The sequence below is a fragment of the Sander vitreus genome, chromosome 5, assembly GCF_031162955.1.
Source record: "Sander vitreus isolate 19-12246 chromosome 5, sanVit1, whole genome shotgun sequence".
Taxonomy (NCBI): domain Eukaryota; kingdom Metazoa; phylum Chordata; class Actinopteri; order Perciformes; family Percidae; genus Sander; species Sander vitreus.
Genome location: NC_135859.1, coordinates 21,621,568 through 21,638,661, shown reverse-complemented (window position 1 = coordinate 21,638,661; position 17,094 = coordinate 21,621,568). Strand labels below are relative to the sequence as shown.

The window sequence follows — 17,094 nt, the reverse complement described above, 5'->3', positions numbered from 1 at the left end:
CATATGGCATTCAAGAGAGCCAGAAAGGGTGAGAAGTGGGCAAGAAGAGAGGGGGAGAAAGGTGAGTGGCTGCAACAAGATACAACAAGAGAATGTAAACAGGTGATATAAATAACTGCCAACACGCACACACAGTTCCACACACACACCCAAGTGCACAGACACACACACACACACTCTCTCTGAACTTACACCTTCAAAACAAAAACAGACAAAGAATATCAAAGTGCCATTGTCCGATTCCTTGAATACGTTCTGCCTTTCTTCCAATGACCAATGACTTTTTCTTCCCTCTTAAAAGTTTGGGACTCGATTCTACTGATCATAATTCCCATCAGTGTTCATAGCATTTAAGTCTAACAGAAACAATCTGGTGTGTTTGACCATGCAGTGACCCAGTCAGCTATTTCTTGTCCCAGCAATTTATTAGCTTGAACTAATGATGTTAATCTCCTTTATTACCATTATAGCCCACAGAATAGGCGTAGCAATGTCATGACATAAAATCGCATCCAAGTGAGAGTAAATATAGATGAGCGGGGGTGTCTGGCTTGCAGCATGGACACCTGCATATAATAAGTGCACACATTTTATCTCCTCACCTTTCTCTCCATGTCTTTTCTTTCTAGCTTATTCCATTCTGCTAGGGTTTCAGCTGCTGCTAGGGTTTCAGCCGCTGCTTCTATCACTCATTTTAATTACCCATCAAGGGTTTCTTTCACTTCTTTGGTCTTTCTGAAAGAGTTAAGTTTGTTCCCAAGGTTTAGTTTAATTTATAATAATATTTTATCCATCAAAAAATAAATTAAATCAATAACAGTATCACACATTTTCACTCTGGCTCTCTATAACCTTTGATACGGTACTCCTCAGTCTGCCCTGCTGCTAATAAACATTTGCCTTAAAACTCACTTTTGGTAAACTCAGAATATGTCTCCTACATGCAGAATATTGCTGTTGGATCTGCTTCTTTGCAGCTATCCTTCAATTTTGTAGCATTTCACCCCTTATGTATTCTCTTTGCGTGTAACTTCAGACACCATATCCCAAATGAGGCCCCGACTTAGCTGCTCTGAGCAAACACACCCACTGCTTGTCTTTGAAGCAGATGTAACTGTATATTGTGTTTACAAGCCAGGCAGACAAAACCTCTGCACTTTTACCACTGGTTACCACCTCTGTGGCCAAGAACAAAGCCTCGCTCAACAGGATCAATCTATGGTCTTGAGGAGCAAATCCTTCCAAGACACAGACAGACAGACTCTCAGGAAAGGTTGAGGGGAAGAAAAAGAAAGTGTGTGTAAGTACATATCGAGACAAACGATGTGCACTAGCTATAATTACTTTGGTAAGCCTTTAAATACATAGGGAGCATCTCCAAACGTCTACTCTTGGCTTGTAATGTGGCTGGCTCTACAACACATAAAAATGCTGCAGAAACAGTATAACCCTCAGAATTTCAGGAAGGCTGTATTACTGTAGGTCCTCAAGTGGAACAACAAAATGGTTTTAAACCACCCCAAAAGCACAATGTTTAGGGTTACTCACCTACAAGATTGAATGATTTCTGTAACCTTGTATGTGTCTGAGAGAAAGAGTGGTAAAAGGTCAAATATAGACAGTTTTATGTGTAGAAAGCAGGTAACTGGATTGGAGTTTATGCAATGGTAAGCTTGAGAAAGTCACATGCTGTGTGTGTTTGCTCATGCTATCAGTGGCTGCTTTGTGTTTACAGATGATTTAATGGTTGTTGAGGAAGAGGCGCTGGAGACTGTTTTAACAACTGAAGGAGGTGGACCAGTGAAAACCCCACCTGGCTTTCAGCGGTGGGTCTAAGAGTTTATCGGAAAGGTAATGTAAACCGACAGATATAAAGACATTTGACATCTGTGAACAAATACAAAGCCAAAAGGCCCAAGGGCAAAGACGTGGAGCTCAAAACTCTTATCGTATATCACAAATTAATTCACAGCACAGTGCCAACAGACCCATCTTTTAGTGCTTTTACTGTAATGTAACATGGCTTCTTAAGATGTAACCAGCATTGAAATCAACCTTTTATATGTGATTATTATCAAAATATTTCTATAATATAACTACGATATAACTGGCTGCCCTCAGTTGATGATAAAATGATATAGATATATACGTAGATACACTGTAGTTTTCACATCATCACGTCTGTGGGACTGTCTGTGATTCTGAGGTGGTATTCTCACTCAACAAAACCACTTACTAGAGGTGCACGATTCAGAAAATGTCACGATTCGATATTGATTTTCGATTCAAAAACGATTCAAAGTATGGAAATGTAGTAACTTTTCCCATGTGATTGCAGTAGACATACAATTAAAAAAGAAATAATTAAAAATGTTTTTTTTATAAAAAAAATATGACTTGACTTTTGGAATTCTATGAATCGATTTTGAATCGGTAGAGCTTGAATCGAGATTCGAATGTGAATAGATTTTTTTGCACACCCCTACCACTTACCGCATCCAGACTGCCTCCTCTCCCTAACACAAGCTGTTTTTCCAACCAAATGGCTGAAAGGCATAGCAACACCCAAGAATTTATGATACATGTCCAAAAACCAATTATAGTCATTCATTTCTAGTCAGAATGCCAACATGGCCTTAAACTATAAATCGCTTAATCTAAATGGGAATGTTTACATTGTGTTCACGCAGATATGACTTTCACAAGCTCTCTAATAAAAAAGAAAAGGAGTTGATTTACAATGAAAATCTGTGAAACAAAAAATGTTGGCTGCTTTAGTACCAGCACTGGCACCCGCATTATGTTTGCTTGGAACAGCACTAGAAACTGCAAGGAACAGAAAGAACAATATGTTCACACAGCACATGATAATTGAACCAATGTTCTAAAACTTCAGTGACACATCGGTCCACTGAGTCATTTATTTTCCCTGAAAACTCGACTTAAGCAACTAATAGCTGGTGAAGCTTTGATTTCTTTATTGCCTGATCATCCCACAACGGACCACGCAAAAAATCCCCTTTAAATCTGAGTGTGAGACTACAACATTTATCAGTCAACACATAGCATTAATAATGGCAGCATTTTCTCACCAAGAAAGCCCCCTAAAAAAGAGAGAAGAAGAAGGGTGGAGATTTCTCAATCTCTGTCTAATGCTGTCTGGCTCGCTTCTTAATGGCAATGAGCCGATGCACCTAAGAATATACTGGAAAGACTGTGTGCCAACATTTACATTCAAGGATGACTTTTTTTGTGTTGCTAAATGTTTGCAGTATCATGAACTGCAAGCAAATTGAATGCTCCTTTAACTGGAACTGAATGAAGCTTAGCCAAGTTCCAAGAAAATAAAAAAAATAAAATAAAGAATAGTAAGGGGATTCCCCAAGGTTGTGTGAGCTAACCCCCATAAACACTAGTTAGCTCAGCACTTTTGCCATTGTTAGCACTGTTAGGACCATTAGCGTGGATCACACTGCTAGCTGTCGCCATTTCTGCTCAACCACCTCCATGTTTGCTTGTGATATCAGAGGTGAGAGCCGTGTGCTGACCATATTTGGCAATCCCGACCCAGACTTTGAATATCAATCAAACTCTAGTGAGAGCCATATGCAGGCAATCCTGGCTCTGAATGTCGTTCATATATATCCTTGTTTTCCACCCTTTGGATTTGTAAGATATACACATAGTCAGGGTTCACACAAGTTCAGTATTCAGTTTTCTGAATAAAAGTTGATTCACATATAAGTTTATGCAAACCAGGCCCATGAATAATAAAGGTTTCCATCAAAAGTAATATTTGATCCAGCTTTCAGAAGTGGAATCCCTTATTAAAATAAAAACCCAGAAATGCAGACACAGCAGAACCAACCAGCCAGACAGACAGACACATTTTGACAAAGTCAACATCAGAATTGATCCATTCTTGGGAGTTGTATTTTGGCTGTGATAATTTCTCTAAATCAGGTGATGTTCTAGCATAGGTAGCCTTTTAAATAAACACGATTTATTTAAGGTTGCAGGACTGGAAACTTTCACCTAATTCCAGCCGCAGTGGCTTCAACCATTAGAGGAAGATGCCAAAATATCCCAAGGCTATTACTCTCAGTCAATTTAGTGATTGAGATTCTGAGCATCAATTTTGGAAATTATGCAACAAAAAACAGCCTTTCTGGCCACATATTGCTTTAGGGATTTCAAGTGGTAAATCAAAATTTAAGTTTGGCCGGGTTTTCTCAGCCGCAGCATTCCTTCACCAAATTATTTCAAATGGTTCAGTGACAGCTGGATTAGCTGGCTGAACATCCTGCGTTGTCCTGTCCCTGGACTTTGACAGAGAAGCTCTGACCTTATATTTACCCTAGCTCTATTGATCACTAGCCTGTTTGACAAACCAAACCAGGAAAGAGCAGCGTTTGCTCAATGGTGAACCTTTCCACATGTGTCTGAGCAAACACAGCATTCTGCAACTTATGTCTGACATAACACATGATAACAAGTGTCAACAGCATCCTGCCTGCAAAACCTAAATCACATTTGTTCATGTTTGATGAGCTGCACGTAAAGAGCGTAATAAACTGAAGATTGATTTATTTTTTCTGCTTATTAGTCTTGACACCTAGCAGTAAAAACCCCATTAACCTACCTGGTGACGTCACGTGGTCCCGGCCCATGACAAATGCAGATCCTGGAGTCGACAGCCAATCCAGGAAAGAAATTAGGAGAAGGAGCAGGATATTGGAGGAAGAGGACAAGACAGCCATGATGCTGGGGAGAGACAGAGGGGAGAATGAGAGTGGTACAGAGACACTGATTATAATTATCACTTGAACTCCATGATGACATGCCCATGTGAAAAACCCTCCTTCCCTCACTACTCTCTGTCTCGCTCGCTCTTTTTCTACCTTTCTTTCTCTCTGGCCTGTGAACACAAATTGTGGATGCCATTTATTTTCAGCTGGAGTATGTGAAACCTAACACGGGACAGAGCATAATTAGTTATCATGCCAGGTTGCTGCTGCAGCATTTGTAAGTTAAATGTGTGAAGGATGTTTTCTGTGTTGTTCATCTGTTTGTCTAGAAGCTTTACAGTTTATTTGACATTTCTTATAAAACAAGTTATACCCATTTCATATTATTTGTCATTAGCCATGATTTCATACAGACATACATCTACAGTAGGTTTAGAAATGACAGCAGGAAGAATAATTTGAAACATAAGCAAAAAGTCACACTTATGTAACCTCTTCAATGCCAACTAACTAACTAACTAACGCCAAGCGAGGCTCTGAGATACTGTTATCTTCTGCTTATGCTTCTAAGTTGAAAATGTACAACTCACAGAAACCTAATACAATATAGCCTCTGCTTTTGTTTGATATCTAGTGTCGGCAAATCTTTTTTTGTACATTTGTGCCATAAGCATAGTTAGGCACGCATTAGCTCTGAGGGCTAACTTGGCTTGTTTACCATATTACGTGAACGTCGCTGTCACCCTGAACATCTCGCCAAACCCCATTAAAAAAAATGAGTGTCCATTGTTGTGGGAAAATAAAATGTTTGCTGTCTGTAACGGAAAAGCACTATTTTGAATACATAACTATCCTTCTATGAACAAATTGTTAGTGCGTGGCAAGCATAGGCCCTTAACTCCAAGGATGGAGCTTGTGTGTCTCCGTGTATCATAGCAAAAATAGTAGCTGCAGGTTGTCCGATTGAGAAACAATGAGCTACAGTTTCCCCTAAAGGAAGGTGTTTTGAAACATTGAATATAAACTACCTGTACAATAAATTTCTTTGCACACTCACCCTGAGACTTGATCAAAGGTTGACTGTTTCCTGCTTGCAAGTGTGACATTAAAACTTAAAAGACACTGTCTTGTCTACATAAAACTCCCAGTAAATTCATCACTGGACACTTTTCACATTACACATCCAATGTTAATACAAAAGCATTGATTATAGCAGCTCTAAGCTTTTTAAATCCCAAACCAAATCAATACCATGTTGACAAGCAGTACTAGGTGTGACTTTTGGTCTTTTTACCAATCATCGCATCTTGTGGCAAAATACATATGAATCTAGAAAGACTTCTTGGCAAAAATTTGAACCACACTAACACTAACATTTCCACTGAGCTTGACTCCCCCTCTAAAAACTAGACTTGAATTTCCCAACAAAACCTTTAACTTAGAAATGTGGTGACTGCCTGTCTCATTCAGGCCACAACTAAAATGATATCTCTCTCTCTCTATATATATATATATATATATATATATATATATATATATATATATATATATATATATATATATATATATATATATATATATATATATATATCATTTTTTTAACAGTATATAGCATGTGATGTAGAAAAACAGTGACAAACTCTTCCTTAGGTTGGTGTTGGCAGACAAGTTCTACCAGTCCAACCTCTAAATATAGGCCAAACTTTCTGTCCGCACCCTTGGCTATTTACAGCTGTGTCTCCACAACTTTGCTGGGCAGCCAGCAACCCCAAACGTGGAGGCTATGTTTCTCATGGCAACACTGCCAGTATTTTCCTCAGTTCTGATATGAAAGCCATATAACTACAGTGAGCTATACAACATAGCAAACAGTTTGCCATGCCAAATAGCAAGCCAAAAGATTCTTTCACATTTTTAATTTTTATATACAACTGAGCAACAATATGGCAATCCCAGGCACATTTTCTAAAACTATAAGTTTAGATAGAGGACTGCAAGACCTAGTGGCAAAAGAAATGCATGAGCCAAGTTCAGATGAGTTTTATATCCAGTCATATAAATGTATAACAGCACATACAGTATACTGGCACCTATTAAGAGTAAGGACACCATCCATTCATTTACTCCGAAATAGATTTAGAGTAAAAAGTCTCTATAACATGCAACTACAGCAAAAACTAAGAAACAAACAAGAATCTCAACATCTTTGCAAAATTCAATTTTGTTACTTGTGAGTATACTCACAATGTAACAATAAGTGTGTGTGTGTGTGTGTGTGTGTGTGTGTGTGTGTGTGTGTGTGTGTGAGAGAATTCCATGTGGCAGGGGCCAAGTTATACAATGCAAGAATTCATGGCAGAGACCCTCCCTCTCCCTTCAGTTTTGAGGATACTTTTTTAAAATCATGATAAAAAACATCTAATTTTTCTCCCCTCATCAAAAGCTAAAGCGCTTAAAAACTTTCAAACCAACTTTATTTATGACTTCATGAGGTTTTTCCACATTGTCTTTTCTTTTCTTTTCTTGTCTTTAATCAGTCAAGTAACCAAAGTACTATAAAAGAGGGCCAAACAGCCCCTACACTACAACATATGGCCTCATGTTAATCCTGCCATTGGTCTCCCCCCCCTCATGTGAAAGCGTCTCTCAAAGCACTGGCAAGGCTGGTGCTTCATGTCCATCTCATGCACGTTTCTCCCCCATTCCTCTCCTTCTTTGTAGCCAATTACAGGCTCTTAGACTCACAGGAAGGCCACCTAAGCCAATCAGAGAAGAGGGAGGCTCAGCACAGGCCTCCTGGGGTCCCTTGGTAAACATTTAAGGCCTCTGTGGTCAACCTTCCTCCCGCTACCTCTGCCCTAAAACGCACACACATTCACATGCATGCAACATGAACAAACCACACATACTAACACACGTACATCTTGACTTGGCACCCCACTGCCAGCACCATGCCTCTCCCATGTTTCCTCACATCTCTATTGATCATCTGTGTTTGTTCAAAAATGAGCTGTCAAGAGAGGGAGGAGGAGGAGGTTAGGAGTAGATGGGGTGATGGTGTAGCCAAAGAAAATGAACGGTTAGGGGGTGAGAGGTCACGCGATGTTGCAAGCCCAATTTTAGTTTGACGTTGCTCCAAATAAAAAGCAGAAAGACTGTGGTGTATATTCTGTCTTCATCACACATTCACTCTGCACAGCTAGTGGACACTGCTCATCTTATAGTCAAGATTAGTTTCATTTACGGGATAGTTCCTGTGCTGCCGGAGGTTCCGCCGGATGTCCCTCACTTTCGGCCAGATGTTCCTCACCTTCAGCTTTCTTTATGTTGGTATTCTAAACTCCGTTCGATTCGGGAAACTAGCTAAAACCAACAGTCAAATTCTATTGATCTTTTTTGAGTAAAATTCTCATCACACACTCGCCAGCCATTTTAATTCCAGAGCTCACCTCCCTACGTACACATATTCCACCAAAACAAGTTCCTTCCCGAGGCTATTTTGCAGAGGCACTGTACCTGCGTCCAGCACTTAGCGCCACCCAAGACGATCGTGATTGGTTTAAAGAAATGCCAATAAACCGAAGCACGTTTTTCTCCTATTCCCAGAATGTTGTGTGGACTAGCCAGACCTTCCTTCGCAGCGCTGTGGAGATGGTCTGGCAATGCGAGACAAAGTTAAGATTGACTTATTTACCTTTTTTCTATATGTCTGGGGCCATGTCTGGGGCCAGTGAGGTAAAAGTTAAATTTTGTGAGGAAAGTGGTGTGGTCATTCAGAAACACATTTATTATCAATACTTATCTAATTGTGGACAGCTGGTAAAGTTTTTAAAAAAATCTGACACGTAAACATGGATGTACACAATGCACAATTTTTTATTTATTTTTTTAAACAAACACGGCTATTTACCATTTGCAAATTAGTGTTTTATTTCCTTATTCCTACTGAGATGCTAGGTACATTTAAATAGTTGAGATATAGTCATTTACCACCATGGCTGTACCTGCGTCCAGCACTTAGCGCCACCCAAGACCATCGTGATTGGTTTAAAGAAATGCCAATAAACCGGAGCACGTTTTTCTCCTATTGACTTAACATCCTGAAAAACTTGAAAAGAATAGAAATTATCATCTGGAGTGTGTGGATCTTTACCTTTAGGTGGGAAGTAGGCATGGAAACACTGACATTATACATTCATTAGCATGATTATACAAAACATACATCCATGCACAAACATAAATGCACACAGAAAAAATTAGATTGCCCTTAAATGGGATTATGGCCCCATGCTGTGATGGAACCTCTCTACACTCACAACCCTCGATGAGTTGTCAACCTCAATCTGTGAGAGATACTCACATGAAACGGGTGCGCACAGGGACGTTTGCCTGTGGCATAGGGTTAGGATAAATAACATCAACCTTTACTCATTCTTTTTCTATGTCAACATTCCAGTAATATCAGACAGTTGGTGGTGATTGACTGAGTAGAGTCAAGTGCTTCAGTCCAGAGGAAATTAATTGTAGGGCAGTCAGAGATTGCTGGCAGAGGTGAGTAGTAACGTGTCACTTTAGGTAAAAACAACATGGACAAAGCTCCTCAGAGGGAGTCAGACACTCAAAAAGGATTCTAACAAAGCCATTGCATTGACCTTGAGTAAGGGCTCCTATACACTGTGCACTTTGGGCTGTCTAAGATAAAAGTACACAATCGCGAGAGAAACGTGAAATGTATGGTCATCAATTTAGAATGATAGTACTACGTTGCACTGAGGGATACATCAACCAACCATTGGCTGATTTAAAGCTTTGGCAACCAGACAACAATAAAAATGTTAAAAACTTCAGGATAAATGTCTTTTAACTTAACAGTATGAAGAAAGGTAGACCGAAAATGTAAACAGTTATGTAATTATCAACATTTTCACAGCAACAACACAACAGGCCTTCCATTTACTGTATATCTATAGACTTCCAAGCAACTGGCCCCTTATTAATCTCTTGGAGCACCTTTAATCATTCCGTCTCAACAAGTAAGGTTTAACTTTAGGGCTGTATGACAACCACTTTATATTCCACAAGTATTGTGTCAAAAATAATAATACTTCAACATCGTCATTTCAAAATAATCATGTTTGTGAGTACACGAACACAAAGTTGTCCAAGGTCCACTGTTGGGTCTCTCAATAATTACACAAGAATCATGCAAATAGATTTTCTGCCCTCAACTTTCCCCTTCACCACTAACCTCTTTCCTTAAAATAAACAAAATTAAAGTAAACATACCACAGACTTCAACATGAGCCTGCATGTTAGACCAGACACTGGTGAGGAGTCCACACAGATGAGAGGCGGGGCCCGAAAACTGCAGCTCATCCAGCTGCTTCTAATAGGCTTTTAACTGTTGGATGTATTTACATACATTCATTAACTTGTGGCGAGAGTGTGTGTGTATATGTGTGTTTGTGGAGAAAGGGTATACGTGCAGACACAGGATGCATTTTTAACCTGTGTGCATGTGTGTCTGTGTGTGCTCTCAGGCATTTAGATTTGGCTACTGGATGGCTCTAATGTCTCCTACTCTTATTTCATAAGAGAGAGTGGAAAACTCAGAGTCAGCACACTGGCAAGAAGAGAGCCTGTACTGGAAGCAGATTAGAACACACATCTGCAAACCCTGCTACACTCTGTGTGTGTGTGTGTGTGTGTGTGTGTGTGTGTGTGTGTGTGTGTGTGTGTGTGTGTGTGTGTGTGTGTGTGTGTGTGTGTGTGTGTGTGCATATGCGTATAAAATCAAGTGTGTGTATTGGAGCGATAACAAGAAAGGTAAAGAGTGCAAGCAAGAGACTGAGTCCAGCAGAAACAGAAAGTGTGTGCTGCACTGATCTAAAATGTATCTTTGTGGAAAATGTCTGCTTTGCAGCATTCCACGCTGCGGTTGTGCACGCATGGGCATGCAATGGTTTGTCTTGCTCTTAGATATTAAATCTAAGAGCTGTCAAGTTAAACAGGAACTGGCAAAAAGAACTGGAGTTGGTGCCCACTGCTCCTATGTAGGCCTATAGGATGGGTTAAATGCAGAGTTTTGTTTCTCTGTGTATGCTTAGAAATGACAATAAATGCAACTTTAACCTTACAAAATGTTGCCCGCCAATTCTAACTTTTTCATCTGTTGCTGCTACTTGACATTTGTAAAATAACTGGTTGCCACAATGGTTATTTCAGAGAATTAATTCAAACTAATCAGAATTGACAGTCACGAGTGAAGTAATCTGTATTTTGATTTTTGATTTTAATGACATACACATTCAGTTCTTACAGTTGTAGAGTTCAATCCCATGTAAAAGAATAAAGAAAAGTCTCTATCAACCCACTTGTTGTTTTGGAGGACGAAGTATAACAGTGCAGCACGTACCTTTCTAATTTTTTACACACACACACACACACACACACACATCAGACAAAGTGCACATGGATGTGTGTAAAATCTAATGGTTTCCCGAGTGCTGTTGAGCTGTCAAAGGGTATACAATATAATAGCAGTACTTAATGTTGTATGTGGGAGTGTAGCTAACACTGAGATAGAAACTGATGGAACTAACGTCTCTTAAGACTCCTCGCCTCATCTATTAAAACATCTTGTACATCAGCTACCTGGTAGATGCTATAATGGCTGTCATTATGCATGTCCCTGAGACTGCAACAATAAATTATTTTCAATATGTCTCAGCTACTGTATATTTAAGTGAACATTATTAAACTATGCAGTATTAAAAAAAAGAGTTTGTGATGTGCATAATATCACAGTGTCAGAAGTTGTCGATTATTTTTTATTTTGGCCTCTAAACTACCACCATCCAGTGAATGTAATAAAGATGCAGTATTTTATACAGCTATGTGATATGATTTAGATTAAAAGAATGATCTGGAGCCACAACAGATGAAGAAGTTCATTAAAAAAACCACAACTTGATAGGCTACATGAGACTCAACAGTGCAATCAAAACAAATTCTTAAGAGATTAACTAGCCCAATGCAGGGCAAAACAAACCAACATTTTAAACAAATCCTGAATCACTCAAAATGCAGATAGCCAGACAATATAACGGATGAAGATTAAAAAGTATTTTTTTTTTATCTGAGAGGCAGAGTGTGTGTAGGCTTTTTTATAGTGGCTAAGTTTGCACATTGCACCTCCTCACAGTGTGGTGTGCTTTCTAATTAAACCAGCAGAGGAGCAAAAGTGTTCTCCTGTGGTCAGTAACAGTCAGCCAATCACTGATGAAGAGCAGACATACTAAGAGGATATGCTAACATGAGAAGCTTTAAAAATGTAATAGTTAGGCCGTAAGAACAAAATGCAACACATAGATAAAAACAACAACCAAATTGTTGTTGGATGGCAATCATTTTCACTGAATGAATGTCATGAATGAATCCACATTTTTGGTAAATGTTTTAATCAATCTCACCAGTATAAGAAGAATCAAAATATTAGCTGTTTCCAGTTCCTTCAAAATAAAAGAAAGAAAAAAAGAAATCTGCTGCTTTACTCTGTTTCTTATTAATGTAAATTGAATTCATTTAGGTTTTGGACAGTTAATGAGATAAGCAGATATGCTATATAAGCAGTTTAAAGGCATCATGGACTCTGTCAACTTATCATTACACACTTGTCATTTGTGGATTAATAGATCAAAATAGTTCAAAGTAAAAACTGCTCATCTCTACAGAAAATCATTATAGTTTTACTCCTTGTGTCAAGCATCTACAGTAATATAAATAGGCATATCATGGTCATTGAAGCGATTATGGGCCAAACTGATTTCCATCTTTGCATAGATCAACACCAGGCTTTGTACAGAATATTTCAGGGTTCAGCTGTACACTATTATTTTAAAGTTTAATCCCTTTTTCAATGAGCCAGCATTTCTATCTCATTGTCTAAATCAATCAATCAATCAGAAGTTTCTATTTCTCCCTCTGGATTTGATGTTTACCAGTAGGCTATGCTGTTTAGGCTACATCTGTCAAGACGAACCATAGCTGTCACTTCATGAGCAGTTGCAGCGGAATTTTAGACAACCTCAAGTGTCTGATATAATCATTAGAACTACATCAACCAGTATACTCAGCATTATAAATTTATATAATTGGTCGAAAAAGATTTTGCAATGAGCAGCGTAAAATGTAAAAAGGAGTAAGCTGCCTAACATATGGAGATCTGGAGATATGTATGAACGCAAAAAAGACGCATTGCACGCTTTAAAAAAAACTCACTTACTTATTTCGTAGTCTCGAGCTGAAAAACTGCAAAGACAGCGCAGATCGACTTTTCAGAACTTGGTCATCGGATGGCCAGCGTGAGCACCAACAGCCACGAAAAGTCCTGCTTCTTCACTTCAGCCTGCTTGGCCCAGTTAGATCTCTCCGATCACGATTTTACCATTACCCAATGTATGTGTAGCCTTCGTAGTAAGGATTTTTGTCTTATCTGCTACTCCGTTACAGATACACACGCGACGTAGCTCAGTGTTTCAAATGGCGGTGAAGCGCCCTCATCCGCCAACAATCCAATCTACTCCATTATGAACACAGAGAGGAGAGCCAGAGAGAAAGACTGCCGGAATCAAACTTCCAAAATAAAACCCTCTAGTAGGCAAAGGAGCTTACCTCCCTGTCACGTATTCTGGTAAGAGCCAACGTTAAAACGAAGAAGCAAATCCCAATTTATTTATCATTTATTTATTTTATTTTTTGAGGACAAAAAACGCATAAAAAAACATTAGGTGTCTCTGCCTGGACTTGACTATCCTTATAATTAGCGCCTATTAACTTGGAAGAGTGTTTTGAGTAGGCTACCTAATTAAGATATGCTACGTTTTTACAGATACAATCGTTTGGAACACAACAAATGTTCCATTATTTATTGGGTCAAAGTACAAAAAGAAAACAACATTTTTTGTAGTGTTTCAACATGTTATTATTAGTGTCATGTTTCAGAAGATGTCTGTCAGGTCTGTCCTCTCAGCACCTGTCAGTAGGCTAGGTCTAGTTTCTCTGCGCAGAGCGTTTGATTTGATCACCGATCCATAAGTATAGTGGGTTGCTGTTCTGGGCGGTAGGACACTGAGGGCACGATGTATATGCCTGTTTAATCTTCATATTGTGACATGGTAGGCCTATGCTACGGTAGGCTGCACAACTTTTTATGAACTGATAAAAACTGACCAGTTTTTCTTTTTTTTTGCAACAGTCTGGTGCTGGTTGCATAACATGTAAAGGTCCAATATGTAATGTTTTTACTGTATTTAATCAAAAAAGGACCACAATATGTCATCAGATACTAAGGAAACATGCTAAGTTGAAATACTGACAACAATCTTAAAGCCAGTATTTTCTCCTTGGCCTGTGTGTTGTTGTCAACTGCCCAATTTGACCGCCCGGGGTTGTCAGACATGAAACGCAAACAGGCAAAAACAACGTGCTGGCTGCAGCTATGGCAGCAACCCAACAAACTGGATTAACATAGATAGATTAATTCTTTCCAACCTAAAAACACTGGTAAATATTGGGAATGCATTTAAAACATAGAGCCAGCTTAGAGCCCAAAAGGACGCCGAGTTGGCTGATGACACAACAATGTAGTTAGTAACTCGCAAAAAGAATTGAGACACAGCTGGTGAAGTGATCCTGACACTAACTGCTAACGTTATCGGAGGACCAGGCAAGCGGGCGAGCCACGGTTAAGCTTTCACAAAACAGTTGTGTAGGAATGGATTGGGACACAGTTTATTTTCTCTACAAGTTGCTCTGCAATGTATGTAACATTGGTGTTTGGACCACAGCGGCCTTTCTAGCGGCTGTTGCAGGACGTTAAGCTGAGAAAGGGTGGCTGTCAGTCGGGCACAAAGCTCCACAAGACTGCGGTCTTTTTAGCAGCCGTTGTTACATTTAGCCAATAAAAGGTGACTGTCATTATTTCCTGCATGTCCTCCCTCGCTCTCTCTCTCTCTCTCCCTTTTCTCACCTAGCTGTCCTGTCAAATAAATAAAGGCGGAAAAGCCCAAACAAAAAAACAAACCAAAAAATAATAATAAAGTGACTGCAAGAGAGCACAAGTTTTTATAACCGTAAACATCATCTAGCAACTCCGCTGCACTGTGGAGTAATGTCTGGCAATGCGAGACTAGCATCTAGCTTACATTGACATTGGGGGATGTTGGGTTTAGCGTTTGCAACCTGGCAACCCCCGTGAACTTCGACGCTGGGGAGGAGGGGCCGGGGGAGAAGGCTCTCTCCTGTATTTTGAATTAGGAAGGTTGTATTACATGTTGGATCTTTAACCAACCGTGCATAGTGGATTGAGTGCACAACATCACACCAATTAGAGACTGCAGATGGAACAGGCACCTGCTGCCTTTAGATGGCTGTAAATATAATCACCGGTGTAATTATGCAGTAATTATTCTGTCTGACTGGCATTAATACCATAATCAAAATAAAATGTGTGAGTGTGTGATTACATATCAGCTGGTTTAGGATTGTAGCTTAGGCCTATATGGGTGCAACTTCACTTAATAAAGAGACCAAAATATTAATTCCTGCGCTGATGCTGAGAACTACAAGCAGCTTGTTAGGAATGGCTGCATCTGTCTGTCTGTAAACTATTATTATTACTAATAACTACTATTATTGCATAGCCAGATCTATCTCCACACTTTGTTTTAGCGCTGTGCCAGCATTGGAGAAAGTAAACTATAGCCTGTTTGCGCTCATGTGAAGGGTCCACGAGAAGTGGCTCCATGAGAGGCTCACCCACAATTTCAGCTGTCAATGAATATACACCCCCACCACCACCCATGCACCCAGCTGTTGCTGCTGCTAAATTGTATGCATGTATTTGACTGCGTGGACCTTTTTATAGTTTTTCTTTTCAGGTTTTGACTTCTAATCGATGATCATCACAAAGTAAACATCCATCAGTGTAAAAAACATAAATTGAAGTAATAAAGCCTAAGAACCAGGGTTTAATTTTGCATGACAGCATCCTGCTATAACTTACCTCACTTTACATGTAACTCTACAGTGTACACTTACACATTAGGAAGTTATATCATGTGTCAGCCAATAAAATGGGGTTAACCCTCTAAACTAATAAACAAGTAGCCTGTAGTGTCCAATACACCCCAGTTCATGACATAAGTGGATAGTAGGGTAGAAAGAAAACAAGATAAACTGGAATCAACATGGTCAGCTATAAATAGAAACAAAGAGAGGACATACTGACAGAGACACAGATGAGGTTTGGAGGGGCTGTATTTTCTTCTCCACCAATGCACTGATGCACTGTTGACAAAGGCCTAATTTGTGATGCACATGGTAAGAAATGGACTTGGCCTGTCTGTATTGAGCACAGCCATCCTTGTACTTTTATTTCCCTGTCTCCTTCTCCTCTACAAGGTCCACACGTTGTAGTTTGGCTTTTCCAAGTCCTACAGCTGCAGTGTGCATATAAAAACACTCAATGAGGGACCAAGGCTGCTCTCATGCAACACAAATACCATAAATTATAACTTGTAGCAGATGAAAAAGCTATAACTGAAATATATTTAATTAGATTCTGTACCATCTTTAAATATCCACAATGACTACAAAGGTAAATCCAAGCGATATTATTATTACTGTAATTAGCTGACCTTTCACCAGGCTTGGTGCACTCTAAAACACTGGCAAACAATTTGTATGTATTAAATGACCTCTGAACATGTCCATGCATTGGTCAGTTGTGGGACAGAGAGCCCTGATTGGAAGACAGTGGGGGAGTCCATTCAATTAGTTCCTTTTAAATACTCATTCCTGTGATTGTCTGCTCTGAGTGATCATGTGGACTTCTGCTGTATTGAATGTGACAACAGAACAATGCACTTGGCCCACAGACTGATGCCACTGCACTGTAAGGCTGGATTTGCCCCCCATGGCCCCACCCTCCCATCCCCCAAGTTATCCTAGCCCTCTGTGGGATGTGTGGTGAACACTGGTGTTGGCTGTTGCAGCAGCTATCAAAGTGCTTTTTAATGTAATCTGTTATCTGTCACAGGCTTACGACCACTGACTATTTCAATAATCAGATCACAATCTCTGTCTTGCAAAGAACAGTTAGAAAATGACCTTCACCGCATCTGTTTATGACACATTCAGTGCTTTCATTTTAAGTGACACAGAGCCTTGTCAGTCTGCTGTAATCCATATTCATCCATAGCCAATGTTAATGGATAAGGCTGGTGATTTTTTCTAATATAAAAAGATGTAAATCTTAAAAAGCAGGTCATATGTAGTTTCATTA

At 39.5% G+C, this 17,094-nt stretch overlaps 1 protein-coding gene across 1 annotated transcript in view; it reads right to left on the bottom strand.

Moving 5' to 3' along the window:
- Window positions 1-13,353, bottom strand: part of ghra (growth hormone receptor a) — a 29,371-nt gene extending 16,018 nt beyond the window's left edge. Inside the window, exons 1-2 of the mRNA XM_078250969.1 lie at window positions 13,033-13,353; window positions 4,643-4,764 (exon numbers count right to left, since the gene is read on the bottom strand). Of these exons, the coding sequence (XP_078107095.1) occupies window positions 4,643-4,760 (118 nt within the window). The 5' untranslated portion in view covers window positions 4,761-4,764; window positions 13,033-13,353. The remainder of the gene's footprint in view (window positions 1-4,642; window positions 4,765-13,032) is intronic.
- Between the last annotated feature and the right edge of the window lie 3,741 nt (window positions 13,354-17,094).